The 14,416-nt window shown below is 46.1% G+C and overlaps 1 protein-coding gene across 1 annotated transcript in view; it reads right to left on the bottom strand.

The window, feature by feature from the left end:
• Positions 1-14,416, bottom strand: part of Map3k5 (mitogen-activated protein kinase kinase kinase 5) — a 197,370-nt gene that overhangs the window by 6,954 nt on the left and 176,000 nt on the right. Inside the window, exons 24-27 of the mRNA XM_021220921.2 lie at positions 11,602-11,787; positions 8,761-8,866; positions 4,634-4,877; positions 152-264 (exon numbers count right to left, since the gene is read on the bottom strand). Of these exons, the coding sequence (XP_021076580.1) occupies positions 152-264; positions 4,634-4,877; positions 8,761-8,866; positions 11,602-11,787 (649 nt within the window). The remainder of the gene's footprint in view (positions 1-151; positions 265-4,633; positions 4,878-8,760; positions 8,867-11,601; positions 11,788-14,416) is intronic.

The raw sequence follows: 14,416 nt of genomic DNA, 5'->3' as shown, positions 1-14,416 counted from the left end.
GAGAGGAGCTGGTGAGGGGGGCTGGTGAGGGAGGGGTCAGCTGCCCATGAAGCTAGACCACACAGCTGCCGGCTGGCCTCCCCAGCCTCCCATGGCAGCACGGTTGAGCAGGCGAAACAGCAGGATAACTGTGAAATCGCCCGCTGCTTACCTATGGGCTGGGACTTGAGCTTCAGGTGCCGAATTTCTTGGTCTTTCTCCTCAATGGCTTGATGGAGGAGTGCCTGTAACTCTCTCTCTTTCCGAACCAGCTCTTCAAGTAACCTGTGGGAGAGACTCTGGTGGGTGGATGGGATGATAAAGCCCACTCTCTCAGCGTGGGTGGATGGGATGATAAAGCCCACTCTCTCAGCGTGGGCTTCTTTTCCAAGCTACAGCAAGCACAGGGATTTTATAAAAATCAAGGCCCCGGTGCCAGTGGCTCTGGTCTGAAGTCAGGGAGTACATGTTTAATGAGCTCTCAGCAGACGGTCATGTGGCAGATCTGTGGAGACTTGCAATCATTTCTCTTTAGCTATGAAAATTTGAGGAATAACTTAGGTGAGGTACCTTTTATATCTGGCTCAATAAATGTTAATGGTTATTGTTGCAATTGTAGACATTACTGCTATTTCCTTTCTCCCTTCTTGGAGTGAGTTAGGTTAGCGAAGCATTTAAAAGGACAGCCATGTTCCTGGTACATTTAGTTCCTAAGGTAGATCTGGTGTGCTCCCGAGATGCAGAGATAAATTCTGATATTCTAACATAATTTTTTGCCCACGGAAAGCCCATTAGCAACCAAGAACCAACCAGTAACCAGCTCACACTGTCCGGCATGTGTCTGTGAGGAAACACCTCAGCTTATGGAAGCTGGTGTTCTAGTTCTTTAGCAAATTACCTGAGTAATTCCGATTCACAATTCTGCAAGTTTACAATATATAATCATGAGGGCTGGAGAGATGGCTGAGCGGTGAGGACCACAATGTTATTCTTGCAGAGGACCCAGGTTCGAATCCCAACACCCGCACGGCAGTCCACAACCATCCACAACTCTAGTTCCAGGGAATCTAATACCCTCTCCTGACCTCTGAGGGCACCAGCACACACATGGTGCACAGGTATACATGTGACCAAAACACTCATACACATTAAGCAAATCGGAAAAAAAAAAACCCACATAATTATTAACAAGACTGTTAAGACAAATTGCTAAACAGCCTGTAGCTCTCAGCGAGCCAGCTCTGTTCCACTTTATGACCATTGATAGGTTTACTTCAGGACCATACATAGCCAAATGTCTGTTTCCGTTGCCGTGCCGAGCAGGCAGCCCGCTGAAACTGAGAGATAAGCCTGGGCGTGTGGCCTGGCTCAGCCACAAACTTCCTGTGTTCATCTCAGACACATTTCCCGGTGCTCCTGGGCTCCAGCTTGCTGGTTTGTTAAAACGAAACGGAAAACTCCTAGGAAGGGTCACTGTGAGAATTCCATGGGACAACAGATATAAAATATAAAATACTAAGCCCAAGTAGGGGCTCCGATCTTGAGCCCCAAGATCTCCATGAGGTCTTCGTGAAGGAGATGCACCACAGTAGAAGGGGGTTGCAGAGGTGGGATAAAAGTGAGGTGCTGTGAGAGAGAGAGATGGGCTGAAGGAGATAGGTAAGCGAAGATCCCAGCAGAGAAAATCCTGCGCAGTTAGACAGGTTAAACTGCAGGGGCTGGAAGCAAAGGGCGAAAGGGAGACTTTGTATCAACTCCAGCATCAGTGTGCCCCAGAATGCTGCGAAGCAAGGTCAGGATGGATTTTCAATGGGTGATACTTGGTCTGGGATGTCTCTTTGTCTAGTCTGCTGATTTACAGCCCTATAGGAAAGTGCTGGCATATCGCTATTGCCCTCTCAAGGACACAGGCATTTCCTGAAACTTCTTTAGGCCCCACAGTTCCCTTCTGACCGTAACGCTGGAAGCACAGGCTGGCAGGGCAAGGCCACCTCAACTGTTCCAAGGCCAGCTTTAGGACCACTCACCCCTGTGCAGTTTGCCCCCGGGTTCAGTGTCACCACAAGCTAGGTAGGGAAATAATGAATGTGTAAGGATGACATATCTCCCTTCCTGCTTCAGAGCAGAGTGACATGCCTTCTACCTCAGGTGCGCACAGCCGTGAGGTAGACTTCTAGGCAGAGCTGGGTATGGCTGACTTAGCTTCATCAGCAATTCTAATAATTATAAGCTGAAGATTTTATGCATGGGTATGTATTGGTGTATGTTCATGAGTAGTGTGTGTGTGTGTGTGTGTGTGTGTGTGTGTGTGTGTGAATTCAATGTCACGTGTTCAGATGCTGCTCTCTATCTTATCTTTTGTGTCAGGGTCTCTCACTGAACTTGGAGCTTACAGATTCGACTAGACTGGCTGGGCACCAGACCCAAGGTTCCTCCCCAGTGCGTTGATTACAGACATGTGACGCTGTGACCAGGATTTATGCGGCTTCTGGGGACTGAACTCACGCTTGCATAGCAAACCATCTCTTCAGTCCCTAAGCTAAAGATTTTTAACATCAGAGTTGCACCCTTTCCTAAAATACACCCACATTTCCTTCACACACACACACACACACACACACACACACTTTTGTGTGTGTGTAGTGGAGGGAGGGCAGAGCTTGAAATCAGGGTCTTGTATATGCTAGGCAAGCATCCTGTCCCTGAGCTACACTCCCATAACAACGTTCAACTAAAGGTCAGTATAGGTAGCAGTCTATAAGCTCTGTACTTGGGAAGTAGGGGCAGGAAGATCAGGGGTTTGAGGGTATCCTCACCTACATACTAAGGCTAGCCTGGACTACATGAGACCCTGAATAAGAGGGTTGAAAAAAAATTAAATTTTAAGAAATAATAATATTTAATTGAAAGTATAAAAGGACTAAGATAGACATTATCAGTCCCTGCTTTATGCTGCTCGGTGCTTTTAGTAAACCATCCGCCCTTCTTCAAATTATTTGTAAAGAAAACATTTACTCTCACCTCACTTTTCTGCTGGTTAGGGGAATCTAGGGGGGAAAATCTAAAAAGGAAGGAGGAGAGCAGTGGCTCTTAGACTTCACGGAGTCAACGAACAGCGAGTAGAGAAAACACAAACGTGTGTAGATTATGACAAAAGGGTAGCTATGTCTGAGGGTAAGACAGAGCCATGGACAATCCCTAGCTATAGAAACGGATAGATTTTGAAAAGGAAGACTTCAGGTTGAGCATGAGGACCTAAGAAAGACCTGTGACCAAGCGAAGAAAACAGCTGGGAACCGTGGCTCCTGGGAACAGCAGATGTCACAAACATGCTAGACTGTGAGCTCACTGCAAAGCAAACAGGCACCAGAGAGAGGGGAGAACCGCACGTGCTTCTGAGATGCTCTGAGGGGTAGGTGGGCGGGCAGGGATCTGAGGGGCAGACAAGCAGACGGAGCAGCTCTGTGGTTAACTGGTAGCTTTCCTGCAGAACCATTCTGACCAGAAACCGTGGTGGGTAGGGTCGGACAGCACAGTAATTCCGGAAGGTTCCCCCCTCAGAGACCAGAGCAGTCAGGGCTGAGTGGCCGGGTAAAGCAAGTGATTGAGTAGGTAGCCGCTACGAGGAAGGGTTATTAGAGGCACAAGGCAGAGCTGTGCGTCAGAAGACAAAGCTGGAATATGGATTATCAGAGCCATGAAAATCTCCAAAGAGAAGTAGGTGAAGTTAAACTTAAATAAGTCACCTTTGTCACCAACGGTGGACAACTATACCTTCAACTAAGATCTCTAAATATTTGAACATCTTTTATTGATTCTCTAAAAAGTTTTCACGGTCGACCCAGAGCCATAAAGTCAGTTTCCCACATGTCAACCGGGACTGGCACAGGAAGCTGTAAATCACAAGTCCTCAGACTTTGAACTGTGCCACCAACTGCGAGGAACAGGAAGCACTCGATGCTCATTTGATAACATGATGGAATAGGTTCTGTGGTGTCAAATTCTTAGCGACAAACCCTATAAATCATGACACAGTCACAAACGTGACCAGGAACCTTCAAGTGCCTGAGTGTGATGTTCGGTTCTGTCTCTTTGAGTACAAGGGCTTTTCTTAAAAGAATTAGACATCCTATGTCACGGGCTGTCTCCGTTCTCTCTTGCTCTGTCTACTGGAAGGAACAGACTCCCCGGATCTGTTTCCAAGAGGGTCCATGAGGTTACAACTCAATTATTCTGTAAATCCCAGTGCACTTGGGGCAAAGCAGCAGATAAATGCTAGACCTGCCAGGGGCAGAAACCATCATTTTATGAGAGGCTAAAATCAACCTCTGTTGTTTCACACAGAAAAGCAGTTAACTTTCTGTGCTGGGGTGAGAGAACCATCATGTGTGGTCTGTGGGTCAGAGGTTTGTTTGTTTGTTTGTTTGTTTGTTTGTTTTTATACACAAGGCTCTTCTGTGTCCTGGTTGTCCTGAAATTCACTCTGTAGTCCAGGGTGGCCTTGAACTCCTGGAGATCTACCTGGTTCTGCCTCCCAAGTGCTGGGATTAAAGGTACACACCCAGCCCCGTGGGTCAGACTTTTAAAGTAGACCCAAGTTCTTCACTTTTATAGAAGTAAGAAGAAAGAGTCCAGCCCACCCCCCTCACATTACCTATTAGTTTCAATCTTCATCCTCCCAAGCTGCACGTTCAGCGACCGGTGTGCGTTCTGGGAGTCATGGGATACGGTGGAGCTCAGCGTGCTCACCCCCGAGGTAGCCACAGCATCCTCAGTGATAGCCTGAGGCCTTCGGACCGTCTGATTTGAAGACAATTCCTCATGTTCATCTTCAGCATCCAAGTCTTCCGGATCAGCTGTGTCGCTCTCTGACGCCAGGCTAAAATGTGGCCTCAACTCTACGTGGCAAAGTACAGGATTAATAAACATGGCCGGCCGATTGCTCCCCTTCGTGCATGAGGATGTATCAGCCCCCCGTGCAATCTGCCCAAGCTGCTCTTCCAAGGGAAGGCGACTCTCTGTGCATTTGTTCAGATTTGTTCTTCTAGTGGGAACAGCAAGCACTTACAGGGCTCTAAAGATCATTCTCAGTGCAAGAAGTACATTATCAGTTCTTTTTCCGCATCCCAAGGCCACCCTGGCTCCTATGCTATGCTCAGCATTTCTGTGCCTGGTCACCACTGCACTTGAGAAGCAACAAGAAATGGTCAGTGTTCCTGGCGGGCGATCTATAGGACGGCCTGAGAACAGACCTCCTCGGGGACTCGCTCCCACCGCACTCTGCTCTGTGCCATCAGTTTGGAACAGGGAGACTGAACACTTCTTAAGCTTCTGTTTCGAAACAGTTTTACAGTAGCAGAGGAGTTGCATAGTACAGAAAGTGCCCTTTTTCTTTTTTTTTTTTTTTTTTTGGTTTTTCTAGACAGGGTTCCTCTGTGTAGCCCTGGCTGTCCTGGAACTCTCTCTGTAGACCAGGCTGGCCTCGAACTCAGAAATCTGCCTGTCTATGCCTCCCGAGTGCTGGGATTAAAGGTGTGCGCCACCATGCCCGGCAAGAACAGGATCTTTATGGCCCCCACCATCCTGCCTCACCCTCCTGCAGGCTGGGAGGACAGCACACCCTGACACAGTGGCCCGCTTTCCTGTTGAATCTGTCTCTTTTCTGATTGGTGTTCTCTCACTGCAGGGAGGCACCAGCTCTCCTGGTCTCTTCCGATCTGTGACTACTATTCCTGTGCTACCTCTCATGACCTTTGCTCCCCATCCCATCTGTCTTAGGTTTTTTTTTTTCAGGTAGGGTATCTGTAGCCCAGGTTGGCCTTGAACCCATGAGCCTCCTATCTTTGCCTCCTAAGAACTTCCCACTTGGGGCTGGAGAGATGGCTCAGTGGTTAAAAGCACTGACTGATCACTGAGTTCAAATCCCAGCAACCACATGGTGGCTCACAACCATCCGTAATGAGATCTGATGCCCTCTTCTGGTGCGTCTGAAGACAGCTACAGTGTACTTACATATAATAAATAAATTAGTTAAAAAAAAAAAAAAAAAAAAAAAACAACAAAAAACCAACTTCCCACTTTTAAGGAGAGCTGTTCAGAAATTTTATACCATGCCCCTTACTTTAGGTGCCCTCAGTAAACTGTCACCATCAAATAGAGACTGCATTTAAAACAAATTATCATAGACATGATGCTGCACCCTTCTTGTGCCTGTCACAGCAAGAGGTGCGCGATGTGATGCAAGGGCCTTATTACGACTGATGCTTCTCTTGGCTGAGGAAGTAGCCGGGTCCCCCCGCCCCCCACTCTGTCCTGTCAGAGTTACTGTTGGCCCTCTGTCGTTAGTAAACACCTTGCAAGGAGAGAATCGGAAACCATTCACTCTCCTGTCTCGTCCCTGCTTTGTCTTCTAATCTTGCCAGTCCTTGCCGGCCATAATCATGGCTGCCAGCGCTTAGTGGCGATGCTTGTATTTCTTGCACTCCCTCTACAGCCGGCAAATAGAACTTTGTGGTAGCTAAGGGCCGCCTCTCCCGTGTATTTACTTATTCAATTACTGATCTCGCTCCCGACACACAGGGAATTCATCCTGTCCGGCTTGCTACAGTTTGGGTCTGGAGTTCCCCCAGAGGGAGAAAAGGCTCAGTCCCTATAGTGTGGCACCACTGGAAGGTCATTATGGGGCATATGTCACTGTGGATTGTGGAACCTGGTCTCTTGCTTCCCAGCCACGAGCTAAGAGGCTTAGCTCTGCGAAATGCTCTTGCTAGGATGTGTCCCCACAAGCCCGAAGCCCAAGCACGGCCAACATAAACCGTCTGTCTTATAAACTGATTATCTTAGGAATTTTCTATGGTGATAGAAGAATGACCGGCACAGGCCTATAACCCAATGCTATTTCTGCTTCATTTCATTTTTCTGTTTCAATTGCAGTAGCAAGGACTTGTGGGAATTTCTTCAAGTTGGACCCAGCATCCTTGCAGTAACCTCCAGGCTTCTCAGGGTCCTCCTGACTTTCTATCATCACAAGATCTCTCCAGCCCACTTTCTATTTCCGAAACCAACCGCTTTAGCAGGAACCCAGATTCCACCTGCCAGAGGATGGTGTCTAGAAACTACACTCTAGGTCCAGACACACTTAGGAATCTACGATACTATGCCCACACCAGCAAACCAAACCAGGCATTCTTAGAACAGAGAGGGAATTCCACAATTTCAAAGGATTCCCATTACTTAAAAGTTGGTGATGTTCTAAGATATTTTGCATTGATCCTTTTAGCTTTCTATGTCTTACCTTTAAGATGCAGGCATAAAACTTTTACATCGGTACATGTGTCTAATTCATGCATGTATGTCTGTCTATGGACGGACCTGTCTAGTGACTTCTGCTTAAAAGTTTTGACTTCTGAATAAACTGTCCAGGTACTTCAGAGGTTTGTCTTGGAACAGGAAGACACTCCTCACTCATGTCCCAAACCGTGGTCCCCCAGCACTACGGCTTTTGTGTTTCACTGCTGATAGAGCGAGAGCATGCTTAGGCCAGTGATTTCCAAACCCAGCCATGCATCAAGGTGGCCAGAGAGCTGTACTCAAATGGAGCTTCTATAGCTAGAGTATAGAGGACTTTTTTCCAGAGCTATAAAAATATTCTCCGTGATATCTAATGGTGGGGAGACCATCATTATATTCATCCAGACCCACAGATTGCACAGTTCTAAGAGAGCCTATTCGAACGGACTCTAGGTGACGATGATATGCTAGTCCAAGTTCATCAACTGTAACAAATGTGCCGTCCAGGTGGGGAATGCTCATACTGGGACAGGTTACACGCATGTTGGAGCAGAGAACATATAAGAAACCTTGCCTTTCCTCTCAATTTTGTGATTAATCTAAAATGTTTTAAATTTTTTTTTTTTAAAAAATTGAGTTTCTAGGCCTTAACTACGGAATACTATTGTCAGATGGTCTAAGATGGGCTGGTAAGCTGTGATTTTTGCTGATTTGATTGGGAAGAACTGACATTCACTGGTTAAAAATAGTGACGAGGAAACATGTCTATGGGCACAGATGTCTACAATTCTGAAATTCACAGCTATTTGGGGCATCTTACAACTTCCAGTTTTCCTTCATGTCCTAGCATGCCGCCTAAAGCAAGTCTGCCTCACTAATGGTGAACGCTGTGCTCGGTGTAAGCTTGTGCATACTGGATCACTAAATGAATGCTACTTGGTGACTGTGGTGATTAAAACGAGAAGACACGACCCCCGTAAGCTCATGTAATTGGGTGCCTGGTCTCTAACTGGTGACACCCATTGGGAAGGCTTAGGGGTATGGTGGAGGCATGGTCACTGGGAGCAGACTCTGAGAGTTTAAAGTCCGGAGCCACTTCAAGTTTGCGGTTTCTGCTTTGTGCTTGTGATTTAAGATGAAAGCTCTCGGCTTTCAGCTCCAGCTATCATGGCTGCCCTCCGGCATGCCTCCCCACCACAGTGGTGGTGGTGGTGGTGGTGGTGCCGGGCTGCTATTGTTCTGGAGCCGAAAGCCCAGATAATCCCTTCCTTCTATGTGTTGCTTTGGTCATGGCATTATCAGAGCAAAAGAAAAGTCAGGCAGCAACTCAGAGTTGATGTTTTTTTTTTTTTGTTTTTTGTTTTTTTTCCCCAAAAGGCAACAGAGGCTCTTAAAAACACTGAAGAAAACCAAAATTGAAATGGCAGAGGCAGACCAACCCAGGACATACAAGCACTAATGATCTTTACACGGTAAGTAAATAGCTCTGACCTGGAACCAGAATGGTGATAGCTGTCTGTACAGCCTTGCGAATGATGCTGTCCAAGGCAAACATCCAGTGTGGCTTGATGTTATGATTCCGAAGAACTTTATTGACCTGGAAAGACAGTGACCTTTAGTCTATGTTAATTTTTTACATTATTACTATTATTCTCTTCCTGCAAGGTGTGTGTGTGTGTGTGTGTGTGTGTGTTTATATGCATGGGCATATGCATGAGGAAGAGGAAGAGGAAGGCTACGGTTGTGGCACTTAGAAACAGCTGCAGAAAGTGTAAAAGCAGGGAGAGTTCAAGGGGATTACAATTCCCACCCTGCAACGTCCTGACCGCCAGTTAATACAGACAAATGCCTGAGCACATTCACAGTTTGGAAAAATCGAGGGAAGAGAGTACAAATTGCATCCACGCACAACATACACCTTGGCATAATCTGATCTTTTCTTCCTTTCCTGCAACTGTTGCTGACGCTGATACAGGGGAATAATCTGCTAGAATATTCCAGAAGGCCCAGTCACATTAAAAAAAAACATTGTTGCAAAGATAACTTTTTACAATGACTGGTAAAGGTCCCACCCATTTAAACAGTTACACAGTTTATCATTCTGTCCTTTCAAAACACTACTGTGAAGCACACAGAATATAAGACTTCCAATGTTAATCACTTTTATTTGCTCAGATGAGTCTTAATAATATAAAATTAGTGATTTCAACCACCTGAGGCACTATGTACCCACATATTATTGTGTGGAGGTCCTCAGCATCCATCCTTAGGGCTCTTTCTCATACAGAATTGGAACTCAGGACTCAGTCAGATCTAAGTTCTCACCCAACAGTCCAGCACACCTGACCTACTTCCATCCCTGTGGTCTGTGCTCCAGGAACCTCCCCAAAGTCAGAGGATGAACTGTCTGGCCTTTTTGAAAGACCATCCTGTTTGACTTAGCAGGACATTCTTAGGACTCATCTACATTTACAACCTGTGCCAGAATTTCCTTTTTAAAGGTTGAACGGAATTCCCTTAACATCTGGATTGCGACATTCTTCCCGGTTCACAATGTCACCTCCTATGGAAGCAGGGCTGTGGTTAGAGAACCAGGTGGAAGCTGGAAAATGGTGGCTGAGCTCCAAACTTGTGCCAAGAGTGAGAATGACAGCTGCTCAGTCTTTCCCTTGGTCCACACTCATCAAAACGACCTGGTTTAGGAGCCAGCCAGCCTGAGGTCTTTCTCATAGCAGTTGCTCCCGAGGAAATGAGCTTGGACCTCACTTGCTCCAGGGAATTCTTTCAGAGTGAGCTTGCAGTACCTCCGTTTCTTAAATGGATCAGCCTGCTTATGGAGTATTTCAAGTGTGAATCCTTTATAGCCACGACCTGCCAGCACATCCCCTCATCACACAGTGTATTGCTCAGTGCCGCATTACACAGCATATTACCCAACGAGAGCACTGGACAGGCCAGGAGTAAAACTGGGGTGAGTGAGTCACATGACTATGTCTGACCTGGGCCCAAGGCCCAGGATTACAGCTAAATAGCTCTCACTCTGAATTCTCCAGCCAATTCGCTCCCCAACCTCTTGCCCAGAAGCCAAGGTGTGGGCCAACACAAATCAGCTACATTGTTGCACTCGATGGCAGATGGCTGGGTTGCCATAGTTGCAGTGTAAGCATGCCTTAGCATTTAATATTAGTGACAGGCACTGCCAGATGCTTCGATTCTCTATGACCTCAGTCCAGTCAGGAATCTTGTTCCTGTTCCTCATACAGCAGAAAGACCAAGTAGTTTCCACTCAGAACACGGAGACTGTGGGAGGATGAAGATTCAGTTTGGAATGGAGGATTGCTTCTTGTTTCAAATACAAATGTCAAGAAACTAACACAGGAGTGTTAATACATTATAAGTTAATATTAAAAATTTAAATAAAACCATACAGTGTAATTTTATATTCGCGTAACAGGCACCATCCGGATATTTTTTCCTGCCTCCCATACCTTGTGTGTCTGAGAGTGGCTTACAAAGGTCTACAGAGAAGCCTTACTCAAGAATAAGAGGAAAGGTTTTGAATCAGACTTGCAGAATAGCTTCTAGTTTGTCTTGCATAAGACTGTCAGCCATCTCTCATTAGATCGCAAGGAGTTTCCACTCACCAACTGTCTGTCCTCCGAACCATATTTCTGGTGGGAAAATACTGGATACTTACGAAATGAACTTGTTAAGAATGTCCTATAAGGGAGCTGGAGAGATGGCTCAGTGGTTAAGAGCACCAGTTGCTCTTCCAGAGGTGCTGAGTTCAATTCCCAGCAACCACATGGTGGCTCACAACCACCTGTAATGGGACCCGATGCCCTCTTCTAGTGTGTCTGAAGACTCATATAAATAAAATAAATCTTAAAAAACAAAAACAAAAACAAAAGAATGTCCTATAAGGAAACCAGAGACGGGCCTTGGGGGCTGAGGGGCGAGATCTACACCAATTCAACAGCGAACATTCCCAGATGTGACAGTGCATTTCTCTCAGTGGCCACTAGATGGCACTTCTTGTACAGCATTACAATACACACAACGAATGTGTACTAAGTTTCAGAGGCCAACACAGGATCCTAAGGAGAAACCCAGCCTTGGGAATGAATGTCTGTAAGTCTTGCTGTTTCCCACGGTGGTTCAGCTGTGTGGGTCTCTTGTCTTTGAGGGAGCTCAATAAATACCTCACATCTGTCATCCGAAGAGAATGCAGTTTACCGAGTAAATGACAGAGAACAGAAATTAAATTGCATCCCATGTCTATAACCAACACTTAGCAGAGTTTGTGGGGGAAATGGCGGCACATGCACTTACCGCATCCTGGAAGCCAAAGAGGACCACCTGCACCTGGCTGATGCCGTGGCTGTCGAAGTCCAGCTCCAGCTTGAGCTTGGACAGTGTAGTGGCTATGATTTTTCGGTCAGTGGACCTCACAAACTCTCTGAGGCTGGAGATGAGGGTTGTGATGTGTTCCCACTTTAGTTTAGGCTCTTCAGCACCCTGAAAAATAAAACCCCACAGGGCTTCAGTCACTCTGTACTTCACATGAACTCCTCCTTCTCAGTCTTTTCTCAGAAGACCTGAGCTTCGAGAGGCCTCCTCCTAATGACAAAGAACATGTTTTGAACTCTGTGGCTCCCCTTCATAGCCATCACTGCTGCTGTTTTTGCATCACTGTTGCAAAAACAGCCTCATGCCCATGCTGGTCGGTCGCCAGGACACATTTGGGCTGTGTCCAGATGGGGATAGGTTGAGGCAGTGAGAATCCTGCTCTTGGGAATTTTAATTGGATACTAAGGTGAGAGAGGGGGCATGGAGCCACGGAATCTTAATCTCCGAGTCTGCCCGCAGAAAGGTCACAACCCAGGGTCAGGGGTGCATCCAAGGACGCGGGAGTAGATGCAGGGGAGTTGAGAATGACAACGGGGAGGGAAAGAGGAGACAGAGCAGAGACAGCACAAGGCCAGTAGCAGCCAAGCAAAGACGGGAGGAACCCTGGAGCTGTCTGTCTTCCGGACTCACACACCAAGGTTCTCGCCACCAGGCTCAGTCGAGTACCAGCTGGGTACCAGCAGGTTACCTCTCTCCTGGCTGAGTGAGTCTATCTATCAAAAGACAGGCCTGGGCCTTCCACGGCCTTTAAAGTCAACTCCCTGTCATAAAAGGGGCCAGGTTAGACACCACCATCAGAACCCCGCCTTAACAACAACTGGGCAATCAGTTATAAAAAAAACGAACCAAGGAAACTTTCACATATTTAAATACCTCTCTTTTCAAAGTGATTTTTACTTTATATTATTTTAATGTGAGCAAGGCACACTGAGCCTGTAAAGAAAACCTAATTTAAAGACACTGCTTATCCTCATTAAACTTCAAGAATTTTTATTAAGCTAATTTCTAGTTCATATTGCATTTTCTAACTGTGTTATTAAAATTAAGTTTCTCCACCAGGCCAATAAAATCCCCATCATTACAATTCCATGAAAAATTTCAAAAAGCAACCTCACCATCTCCACATATATTCTTGATTTGGGAGCTTGGTCCCCTGTTTAAGTTCTCGTGAGAAAAGTCTAAATTGAAAGGCCTAAAGGCTGTCATTAAAGAAACATTTTAAAATTACGCTGAGAACAATTACACGCTTTGTTTTTTTTCTCACCACAAACTAAATGACAGCCAGAGGGAAGATTCACAGGCAACTTCCTAACACCAGGAAAATATCAGGAGAGCGAACTGCTAGGAGAGCAAACATTTATTTTTGACATCAGGTTTGTCTTCAAAACAGCAGCAGCAGCAGCAGCAGCAGCAACAACAACATGTTGCCTTTGGTTTCTGGATGCATGTGTTGCTGTCCTACACAAGAACAGTCTCTACCCCGGGGAATGCTTCCTGTCCAGGCTACCACATCCACTTACTCATCATTATTTCTGTCCTAACTCCCGCCCCTCTGTGTCAGCTCATTTGAGGGCTTTCCTTTCTGAGTGAGCATGTTCTGCAGGGTAAACCTGCCTCAGAACAATGGCAGCATTGGACGCTGAGCCTTTCCCACAAATTCAGCATTCATACGTTTCCTGCAAAAGTCCTCTCTAGTCCTGTGTGCACAGGTGTGTGCGTGCGTGTGTGCGTGCGTGCGCGTGTGCGCATGTCCGTGTGTGTGTGTGTGTGTGTGTGTGTTATATGCAGCTATGTACACATGTGAAGGCCACAGCAGATATTGGGCTATCTTCCTCTCTGCCTTATTACATCAATGCAAGGTCTCTCAATGATCTCCAAGGATCCTCCATCTCCCCTTGGGTTGGGGTTCTAGGCCTGCCCCGCCACACTCAGCTTTTTATATGAGTGCTAGAGGTTTGGATTTGAACTCTGCTCCTCGTTTTCACAGAAAGTCCTCTTGTCCACGGAGCCCTCTCCCTATTCTTTATTCTTTACACTGTCAGCGATTTGTGGAAGGTGGTACAGATTAAAGTCGTGTCTGGGGCCAGGGAGACGTGTGAACACTCTCTTGAAAGCATCATGAGGCAGAGACGGGTGAATCCTGAGAGCTCACTGGCCCTGACCCGTCGGCCCAGCTGAGAGAGCAAGCTTCCGAGTCAGTGAGAGACACGGTCTTAAGGTTACTAAATCAGAGAGTGACAGAGGGAGACACAGGGCAGTCTGCTCTGACCGCCACGCGTGCATGCACCTGCACGTTCGTGTGCATGCAACATACATGTACTTATCCCCATCCCAGAACACACTTCAGAACACACAACACACACATACGAGATACACACCCCCCAAAATAAAATATACTAAGAACCTGACCAATAATCAATTCCCTTTGGGTTTGTTCTGTAGTTTAGAATGAAATGTAAATATTTCTCTAGAAAGGTTTAAAAACATTTAAGAAAATAACGTCTACACAGAAGGGATTATGATCAAGGTGCATGATGTAAAACTATCAGAGAATCAATAAAAACGTTATGTGTCTGCGGGGGGGGGAGAAAATTATTTCTCTCTGATTGTAGGATTTAAAAAAGAAACTAGTTAACTATTATTAGGTTGGTTGACCATAACAAGTTCACATTTGTACAGTGGTTTTTTTTTTGTTTTTTGTTTTTAAAGATTTATTTATTTATTATATGTAAGTACA

This window comes from Mus pahari, chromosome 21, assembly GCF_900095145.1.
Source record: "Mus pahari chromosome 21, PAHARI_EIJ_v1.1, whole genome shotgun sequence".
Classification (NCBI taxonomy): Eukaryota; Metazoa; Chordata; class Mammalia; order Rodentia; family Muridae; genus Mus; species Mus pahari.
The sequence above is the reverse complement of the archived record's forward strand: the minus strand, read 5'-3'. Positions and strand labels throughout refer to the sequence as shown.